Source organism: Aplysia californica, unplaced genomic scaffold (genome assembly GCF_000002075.1).
Source record: "Aplysia californica isolate F4 #8 unplaced genomic scaffold, AplCal3.0 scaffold00696, whole genome shotgun sequence".
Classification (NCBI taxonomy): Eukaryota; Metazoa; Mollusca; class Gastropoda; order Aplysiida; family Aplysiidae; genus Aplysia; species Aplysia californica.
Genome location: NW_004797966.1, coordinates 1 through 10425, shown reverse-complemented (window position 1 = coordinate 10425; position 10425 = coordinate 1). Strand labels below are relative to the sequence as shown.

General features: G+C 44.2%; 1 protein-coding gene across 1 annotated transcript; it reads right to left on the bottom strand.

Annotated features, from left to right (window-relative positions):
* Positions 1–3404: 3404 nt before the first annotated feature.
* LOC101859439 lies at positions 3405–10278 on the bottom strand (the record flags this gene model as incomplete). The annotated part of the gene is given in 2 exon segments (XM_005108528.3): positions 3405–3946; positions 5909–10278. Coding segments are annotated over 2 exon segments (4536 nt in total). The 3' UTR covers positions 3405–3725.
* Positions 10279–10425: the final 147 nt, after the last annotated feature.

Genomic DNA, 10425 nt, shown 5'->3' with positions numbered 1-10425 from the left:
CTCTCTGTTCCTCTCTTTCTCTTTCTTTCTTTCTTTCTCTCTCTCTCTCTCTCTCTCTCTCTCTCTCTCTCTCTCTCTCTCTCTCTCTCTCTCTCTCATACACACAACCTACTTGCAAATATATAAAGAACAAAAATGCAATACAGTATCGTCATAAGCGCTCCATCCCTTTTGGCGTACTTGAGAAATAACCAACAAACACTTCAAGTCACACACAAAAACATAATTTTACATAAATAACAACTCGTACACTTTTGTCCACGTTCATTATAATAATAGTTATTATTGCCAATACAATGAATATAAACAACATCAACAAGAACATCGAAAAGTAACAGCCAGTTCGTTTGAAATAATACAGTTACTTTGTACAAGGTATGATAATAATATAGATAAGCCATAACGAAAATATGAACACCAGCGTACAACTAATGGTGGCACACACCAGCACACGTGCAGACATCTGGACAAAACGTGGCACACGCCAAGTCCGACAAAAGTAAAGGAAGTTTGTAAAATTTGTTGTGTTGGGGTTTTTGTTTCAATGTTTTATTCTTTTAATTTTGTTTTTCATTAAAAAATTGTACGCATTTTATCTATTTAATTTCATTCACAAGGTTTTACGGGTGTGTGTGTGGGGGGCTTTTTTGCTGGGTTTTATTAAATTTTCTTTGTTATCTATAAAACTCTAACGCTGAATTTTTGTATTTTTGTATTGTTTTTTTGTATTTCGTTGACAAAAAGATCTATATTCACTACGACGACAATTAAAAGTTATATTTCGTTATAAAACTCGTAATGAAATTGAGCAAAATAAAAATGCTGGCGCGGTTACCATTGTTCGGAGCTGGCGTGTCACCAATTGTGCCTGAAAGTCTGTCGTGTGAAACGAGAACCACACAGTAGCAGAATAATATATCTCTATACATGTAGCCAGTCTGCGGCTGAGATCTGAGCAAAGTTAGACGGGGAAGTACAATTACAGAACCAAAAATCTTTACGTAAATAGCGAGAAAAGAGCACATTATTCAAAATGAATAAATTTGATCAAAATCTGAAAATAAGAAATCACAGAATTGGTTTGTCAGCATTAATTTTCTACCCAGACCAACAGCTATCAAAAAATGGGGTTTCAAGAATAACCCTATTAAAAATTTTCGGAAAAAAAGTATTTTGAGGAATTTATTTAAATTCCTATTAACAGAAAATAACCCCTTATAAAAGCCCAGCCCCCTCCCAACAAAGAAAAACAAAGTAAAATAAATATAAAATAAACTTTAAAGAAACTTTTGAAACTTTTAATAGATATATTTTTTTTAAAACAATAAACCGCACGCACACAGACCAACACGCACGTACAAACTACAATAAGATAGTTTAAAAATCAATGAACTGAATATATTCGCAGACATGTGACTGCACAGCCCTGTTCGTTGACGAACATTGTAAACATGAAGCAACTTGTTATTGCACAAAACCTTGTAGTTTGTGATACGTGTGTGTCTGATCAGAGATCATGTGTCGAGTCTAGTGCCGCTGCCACAGATAAACATACAGCATGATACAGTACCGTAACGATAGGACCACAGGGTGTGTCCCTGTCTAAGCCAACTGAATGCTACAGATCTCTCTCTCTCTCTCTCTCTCTCTCTCTCTCTCTCTCTCTCTCTCTCTCTCTCTCTCTCTCTTTCTCTCTCTCTCTCTCTATCTATCTATCTATCTCCCTCTCTCTATCTCTCTCTCTCTATCTCTCTCTCTTTCTTTCATTCATTCTTTCTCTCTGTCTTTCTTTCTTTCTCTCTCTCCCTCCTTTTCTTTCTTTCTGTGTCTCCCTCCTTCTCTTTTTTTCTCTGCCTCTATTTCTGTCTCTCTGTACCTCTCTCTTTCTTTCTCTCTATCTCGTTGTGCCAAGGTTAAAAGGCAACGATTATGTAAAAAAAATCCAAGCGTGTCTGAGAGAGAGACTGGGAGAGAGAGAGAAAGAGAGAGAGAGAGAGAGAGAGAGAGAGAGAGAGAGAGAGAGACTGAGAGAGAGACAGCGCGCTTGAGAGAGATTGAGCAGGAGAGAGAGAGAGTGGGATAGAGAGAAATAGAGACAGAAAGACAGACAGACAGACAGGCAGACGTAGAGACAGAGGCAGAGAGAGAAGGAGGGATAAAGTGATGGAGACCTACGTGCAAATGAACAGCACGATATGAAAAAGAGAGGAAAGGTATGACATAACTGAGAGAGAGAGAGAGAGAGAGAGAGAGAGAGAGAGAGAGAGAGAGAGAGAGACAGAGAGACAGAGAGACAGAGAGAGAGACAGAGACAGAGAGAGAGACAGAGACAGAGACAGAGACAGAGAGAGAATACAAAGAAACAGAAACGCAGAGAATGACGTTAGAGTGGAGGAGTATAAACACATGAGAACAAATCAGACTATGACATTAAGTAATTTCCACAAGTGAATCTGTCATCAAACAGAAGTTAACTTATAATATAACCACGTCCAGATTGACGTTCCTAAGTTAGGGAGCCCGCTTTTTAGTAATGTAAGGTGAGACTGCCTATCTGTAGAAACGAGTCAGAAACCTCTTCAAGGGGCGGAGGTTATCAACGTTTAATATCAGGAGGTCTGAACGTTATCATTGAAAGTAAACAGGAAATTGGACAGACAGAAAAAGGGGAGGGAAAAAAATCTCGAACTTAACAGCACCGTGGCAGGTAGGCATTCAACTCTGAAGCATAAATAATGTAGTTTAAAGTAAAACTGAAAATGTTTCACACACCTCCATCGACACAATTTAGATGATTTTGGAACTATTCGGCGTCAGCTGCGTGCATTGAGGGAATTCTTCCAGGAAGAAAAATGGAACTTGTTGATGAAATGCCTTCATTTATTGATGGAACGCTTAACTATAGAAATCCTTTTAAAATTATCTTCTTACATTATTCTTCTTTCTGCCACACGCTCACTTTTATCAAAATGACGCCATTTTGTTTGTAAAACGGGGTGTATTTTATTTCTTAACTCTTATCCGCTTCTATATATTATATTAACATACATTTTTTAAATCTATTTTTCTATAAACTGTCATTAAAGCTGATAACGTTGAAGGAATTATGACTTTAATTTAAGGCTCTAAGGCAGGCATTAGTAAGTCGGCTCGCTTCAATACGGACTTGCGTAATCGTTTTGGAGTTCTACGACACGTTCTGTTTACAGTGTTAACACCCTCAATGCCACAAATGCTCTACAATTCAACTGAACATTTTCAAACAGTATCGAACTAGGCAGTGAAGGGGTAGACTGTACTTTTGAGTACTCTAAGACAGTCAATTAGACAATATTATAGTTTAACGTTTCTGTTGCGCACGGCTTCTCAAGCATTAAAATGTTCAAGGTGGAAACCAAAATGTAAAAAAAAAAATCAACAGTGTTGTTGGCCAACTTTTATTTGCTGAGCACTCACAGAACAAAGGACAGTAATAATCATAAAAGAAAACTATTAACATTAAAGTAACACAGAAAGCGTATAAAAGTTTCTTTGCGCTCTTAGACGGATTTCTTTGTCTGCCTGGTGGCAGGAGTTCAACAACCCCCCCCCCCCCCCACCTCCCCCCCAAAAAAAAATCCACACAAAAAACCCACACACGACAATTTTACACCTAAAGCAAAAAAAACAAACAACATCACTCATCAAACGTGGATTCCCACACGCACGCCCACACTATCTTCCCCTCATAAATGATAAGCCTTCCCAGGGAGCACTTGTTCCATATCGTTGCAGCATAAAATAGCGCGGCAAACTTTGTGCGCTTGTTTCTCTAGTGACGTCAGAGAGGCCGTGGTTCCGCTTCCGGTCCGGTCTGGTGTGAGCAGAAGGTCGATGATGTCCTTGGAGGAGAAGTACTTGTGTTTGGGCAGGAGCTGGGTGCGCGGGACTGTCACTGAGGACGATGCTGGGGAGGGGAGGGGAAGGGGGAGGGGAGGGGGGAGAGGAGGGGAGAGGAGGGGAGAGGATGGAATAGTGGTCGTTAATATGTGTGCCTCTGTTTGGGTGTTCTTTTTGTAAGGTAATGTTGGGATATAAAAATGACGGTGTTTTATGTGGTCCCGTGTCCTACTTAATGGGTGTCAGATGTTAGTTTATTACGCTTACGAATTAATAAATGTGAGGCAGCGTGGTGGAATCAGGCTCTCGTCAAAAAATTCAAAGTAAAGAACCTTGCATTTTTTTGCAGGTTTGTGAATTTTTATCAAATATTTGTTTTTTGGCTCAACACCTTTCATGCCCATTAAAGAACCCATTTCTGTGTGGATTTTTCTGAAAAACGTTGATTAAAGGCACAAGAATGTAAATCTTAAGTTACCACGAGCTCTTAAGCTAAGGAAATAACTAATCTATGAAAACAGGTGACCCCCACCTCCTTCTTTCGCAAATATCTCTGAAAACAGATATCTCGACTTGTATGCAAATATCTCGACTTGTATGCAAGATAAATGGATATTTTTTTTATCCGAACAAAGACAAATGACTCTACATGCCCAAACACTGACGAGACCCTGATTCCACCACGCTGCCTTTATTTGTGTCATGAATTGTGATGATGATGATGATGATGATGATGATGATGATGATGATGATGATGATGATGATGATGATGATGATGATGATGATGATGATGAGTCAAGAAAAAAGTTGAAAGTTTCGTCTTCCTCTTCCCTCCCTCGAGTTGTTTCTCCATCCTCCTCTCAGCCCTCAGCCCCGCTTCCTCATCCTCCTCCTCTTCTATGTTTTTTTCTCTCTCCATTAACCTCTCCTCCCTTTCCGCTTCCTCCCCCTCTTCCTCTTTCTCATCGTTTCAGTCTTCATCATCACTATCACCACATCAGCATCAATCACCACCAGCTTTAACCACTGCTAACATTGACATTTTGTATAAAGTGCCCTAGCTTCCATAAATACAAAATCGATAGGCCAGTGCAGCAAAGCAGTCGTTACGGAGGAAAGATTCTATGTCTGCATGGAAAGGGCGCATGCATGAAGGAGTAGGAGAAGGCGGGCTTCCGATCCTGCCCGTCAGGGCCACACCCAGGCTGAGAGGGATACAACATTCCAGCAGAAAGGTCGAGATACTCATTAAAATATTCTCCCCACTCGAGAACCGAACTCGGGTTTCTTCCTGCATGTGACAAAGAAATGTCTAACCACTACACATCAGACACTGATGGTGTATGCCTGCATGTGCGTGAACATGTGGGAGCATTAAAAAATCTCAACCGGCGTGTGCATGTGCCAAAGCGAGATTTAGATTTTCCTACATCAAGCTTAAAAGTCATCTCATCATTATCACCTTTTACTTTTAATTTGACTCATATCACACGTTTCTTAAGAAATGAGGGGTGAAAGAAAAAAAAAACAGGAAGCAAAAAGCTTCGAAAACACTGTACCTTCGTCTAATTTAAACTGCCCTTCCCATAAAACTGTAATACTTCCTCATTCCAAATGTTTTAAAAACTTTTGGCAGAGTTTCCCTATTTTCGTGATCAATCGTTCACTTTGTACAGTAGCCATAGTGTCAGGTTTAAGGACCCCTTTAAAAAGCATGGCAGGATAATTTAATATGAGTGACCCCAAATTGAGCGTCCATCTCCGACAGGGCTGAGTCAAGTTAGCAGAAAAAGCCTTGAGAACTTGCCAAACAACCCAAATTAAAGAACATTGCTTGTAGATTCAAATTATATTGTGCCACTGTCAAGAGCGTACCAGACGCAGTGTCCATTTTAGTTGGTGTTTTCATGAGAGTTATGCCCGTCCTTTTGTTGCCTCCTTCTCCCCCACGCATCCACTGTCTTCCCTTTTTCACTCTCTGCCCTTTTCTTCAAACAAACCAGACAGAGAAAAGACTGCTATGACTCACCAGTAAGTGTTGAGCATTTGGATCCATGTGGGAAAAGAAATTGTCCGTCCTCCGAGTAGCTTTTGCTGTCCACAGAGTTGGAAACACCAGATAAAGAGAAGAGTTTCTCAGCTTCTGAATTATCGAAAACTTTCTCCTCACAGACGTACTGGGAACGAGATCGGGTGGATTTAGGGGTGGACTCTGCCAACTGTGGTAAGTCGTTGTTCTTGCCGTTGTTTTCGTCAAGAAGAGAGGATCGATTCGAGTTAATGAAAGCGTCAAAACGAGGCATATCTTGGCCGAATTCAACAGGAGTTTTCACCTCCTCGTCGTCTGCGACCGTTTCTGTTGATGACATTGTGTCTTGATAAGCTTTGCTGCCTTGTCTCGAGTCTATACTAGCCACGTCTGATCTGTTTCCGTTGCCCCGGTGTCGTGAGGAGGCGATGCTGTCGGTGTCGTGGTGCTGTTGTTGCGAAAGCGTTCCGTGACAGGACGGCGAGACCATGCTGGTGGCAGATCTCATGTTTCCAGTAACGTCAATGGACCAATCAGAGCCCCTGTAGGAGTTCTCGAGGTCAGCTGACCTACTGGGAGCGCGCGAGCTGCAAGAAGCGCCGGTATACACGCTGGAGGAGTCGCTGAAGAAACTGTCTATGGGCAGCGGTTGGCTGTCGAAACCCGCGTACTGTTTACGCTTTGGTTTCCCCAAAGATGGAGGGCTGCGAGGCATTTCCGGCCACTGGTTCTCGCTGTCGGTTAGAGAGTATATTGACGACTGCATGCTCAACGAGTCCTCGTCTGCTGAGAATTCCGAAGGCTCTCGAGCGTAGTCGAAAGTGTTTCGAGGATACCTTTTCTCCGGTGACTGCCGGCCATAATTCAACCTCCGTGTATCGAGCGTGGGTGGGGTCGCCTCTCTGCCAGCGACAGGCTGCTGTCTATCTCGCTCACGATAAGAAGTAAGTAGGTCGTGTTTAGTACGAACACTATTTTTGTCAGGACTTTGCTGCTTGGATATTAGTGGAGTCTTGCTATGAAGTGGTACGTCGTTCCACGCTCGTTTTGAGTTGACAACTTTTCCAGGCGAATCTCGGCGTTGACCCCCGAGAGAATACCCGCCCTCAAACTTACTCCCGTAGTGCTGCATAGGAGGAGACGTTTTCTTGGAATGTTTTGGAGAGCTCGGTTTTCCGAAAATAGTTCTGGATTTGTCAAACTGTTTATCAGAGACAGACATTTTGCTTCCCGTCTTTGGCAACGTGGGGGCTGGACGGGTGTAGGGCGACTGTCGAGAGATGGGGAGGGGCTGGCATCGTGGTGAAAAATCCCTGTGAACGTCACTTCCAAAGCGTGATGCTACACTCTCTGTGTCCCGGGCAGTGATGAAGCTTTCGTCAGTGTCAGAAATCAGAGACAGAGCATCCACAGAGCGACTCCACTCACAAACACCGCTTTTCCCGCGCTCTTTTTTAGGACTGCCGAACTTCCGCGGGGGTGAGGCGCTCAAAGGAGGGTTACTGTGTCTGCCTGTAGCATTAGTGGGGGATGACAGTGGAGACCGAGAGCTCTCCAGGCTCTGACACGAGTAAAAACTTCCAAATGAAGAATTTTTACCACTGGAAAAGCTGGATCCTCGAGAGTCTCTTCTCTGTGGCTCCGGGGAATTGTATACTTGAACAGGTTCCCGATGGTTCTCACTCCACCTAGATGTTTTGTCAATGTCACCGCTCAAAACCTGATGAAAAATCGGCGAGAAATCGGTAAAGTCAACTTCGTCGAAACTGCACGTTAGGTCTGAGATACTAGAGGTTGCAAGTCGGAGAGAATTCCTCTTGATCTTGTTGGTGCGTTCTTCCTCGTCCTTTGTGTTCACCGACTGTCCAGATCTCAGGGATGCTGGGCTGTTGTCTGAGCTGTAGGCCAGTGAAGACGACGCGTCACTTCTACGGCCCGGAGAAGGCCCAGGGGTCAAGCGTGTTCTCAACACAGACGGGCTCTCTATTGAACTCTCCTCTGTGTTTCCCTTTCTATGGGACAGGTTGTGAACCAGCACTCCGCTATCACTCGAAACACTGTCCGATTCAGCCCTCGTCGTGCCGTTTTCTTTTTCACACGAGTATTCACCAGATATTCGACTAGAGATTACAGTCATTGCGTCGTTTCCACTATCCCTGGACAGGTCCCCCCTCTCCTCTTCCTCTTCATTCTCCTCCTCCTCATGTTCCTCCACTACCTCGCACGTTAAATCGCTTAGACTGGACGTTGCCAGCTTCAACGACTGTCTTTTCACAGGGTTTCCATTCAAGTTGCTTTTGTCCCTCCGGGGGACACTAAGTTTTTCTGCCACCTCTACTAAACTATTTCGCACAGAAGCCCCATCTCGCCTTTCTTCAACAGGTGAAGTAAATGTCACGGAAGGAGCTACAGGAGTGACGCACTCCTCAGATGACGAAATATTCCTCTGTTCGAAATCATACTTCCTATTATCCCCTGTACTCTCCTCAAAACATGAGTCCTCGACACTTCCATGTTGGGGTCTGTCGTTTTCAGACACTAGATTCAGAAGTTCCACAGAGTTTGTCAAGTCTGACATACTCGTGTAGCCCTGCGTGGCAAGTCTCATCGAGTTCCGTTTCCAGCGAGGTTTGAAGTTGGAGCTTTCTTCACCTTCACAGACGTTTTCTTTTCCGCTAACTGTTTCCTCGTCTTCTACCGTGTCACCAACACATCTGGGGTCACTGACGTCACTTTGACCACAACCTGGGTCACTTCGATCGTAGACTATATTTCTGAAGGGAGTTCTGAACTCTTCGGATCCATCTTCCTTTCCTTTTCCGAAATCACTCATCTGTTCTCCATTCGAAAGTGGAACTCGTAAGTGTTGTGTGCTCTCTTTGACAGCAGAAGTTGAATGCTCTAATAAGGAGCCAGGTGAGCTTTTATGCTGTTGAGAGGGCAATAATGAAACGTCACTAAGAGAAGATTTTTTATTACTGTAGGCGTCAATAGACGGTGATGGACATGAATTTCCACCTGAAATCGGCAGCGACTCCATCGATCCCAAAATATCAATATCTAATTTATTTACCAAAGGTCGTCTGCTCCTGGGAGTGTGCAGCGTTTGCAAAACGTCATCCGATGAGTTTAACAACGGTGTTTGCATTTCTGGTAATGTTCGGTGTTGCTTTTCAACCACCGTTGAGTTATCTGGTTGCCGCACTGATGATCTCTGGTTCAATGAACACGAGTCCGAATTCTGAGAACTTGTACCTCCTGAACAATGTTCTTTTCTAGGAGGGCACGGTCTTGTATCTGAAAGACGAGTGTCATTGCCAATTGTATCCGCCGGTGCCACCGTGCCGTGAGTATCGCCAACAGCAGGGATTTTGAGGGGGCGTGATCGCCTGTCCAGAGACGACACCGAGGGTGATGGCTCCGAGTCAGAAATTACCACCTGTTTGATATACCCGCCACTTTTACTTTTTACCGTTGGGATCATGTCCAGACAATCGTCGGCAGACTTGTTCAACCTTTTGTTCAGTTCAAATTCTTTTGACCTCGCATACCGCCTCCCCGGCTTCCACTTTTCATTTGTCTGAGGAGGTTGGTTTAGTTCATCCACATTCTGAACACTCTTCGCCGTTTTGGGCGAATGGGTTATGGTCCTTCGCGGTAAAACCAAAGTTGAAGAAGACACAGAGTTTCCTTCACGGAACTGACCAGTGCTCAGAAAATCGGCAGGCATTGTCAGACTCGGACCGCGGGCGAGGCGTTGAGAAGAGTTTCCCCACTTTGAGCTGTTGGACAAACGCTGTTTATGAAAATCCGAAAATCCGGATACACTATTATGGCGCATAGTCCTGTTGCGACTTAATCCGGGCTCAAAATCTTCAATGAAATCACAATCATCCGGAAAGCTGGAACTGAGGTCGTCAGAAGACTTCTGTCCCCTCTGCACAACCCTGTGGTTCACCCGACTCGAGGATGAACCCCTGTGCCGGCTCCCGTAAGAGATATCCACAGGCATTATATCAGAATCTGGACACTCGTCATCTACATCGCACACATTACCCTCGGAGGCGGGTTTCCGGATTTTGTTCCAAGATGAATCCCCGACTTTCCTAGAGCGGTGTGCGGGCACGAGAGACCCTCTTTTGGCACCGCCGATGATGTCTGGCTCTATGGAGGCCAAGGGGGCGTGTCCAGGGGCGTCGCCGAGGGCGTCACCCAGAGAGGTGGAGGAGACCCAGCCTCGCCGGCGGACCACTGTGGGCGTCAGAACCCGGGAAGTCCTGGAGTGGGCGAAGTACACGAGTTTTTGACGTTCCATGTCGTAGGCGGGACAGGCGGGGGTTCTGGAGACATGGGGGCAGCTGCCGGCATCTAGTGGAGAGGGAGAAAGCAGATGATTAATAAATGATGATGATGATGATGATGATGATGATGATGATGATGACGATGACGATGACGATGATGATGATGATGATGATGATGATGATGCTGATGCTGCTACTACTACTACTACTACTACT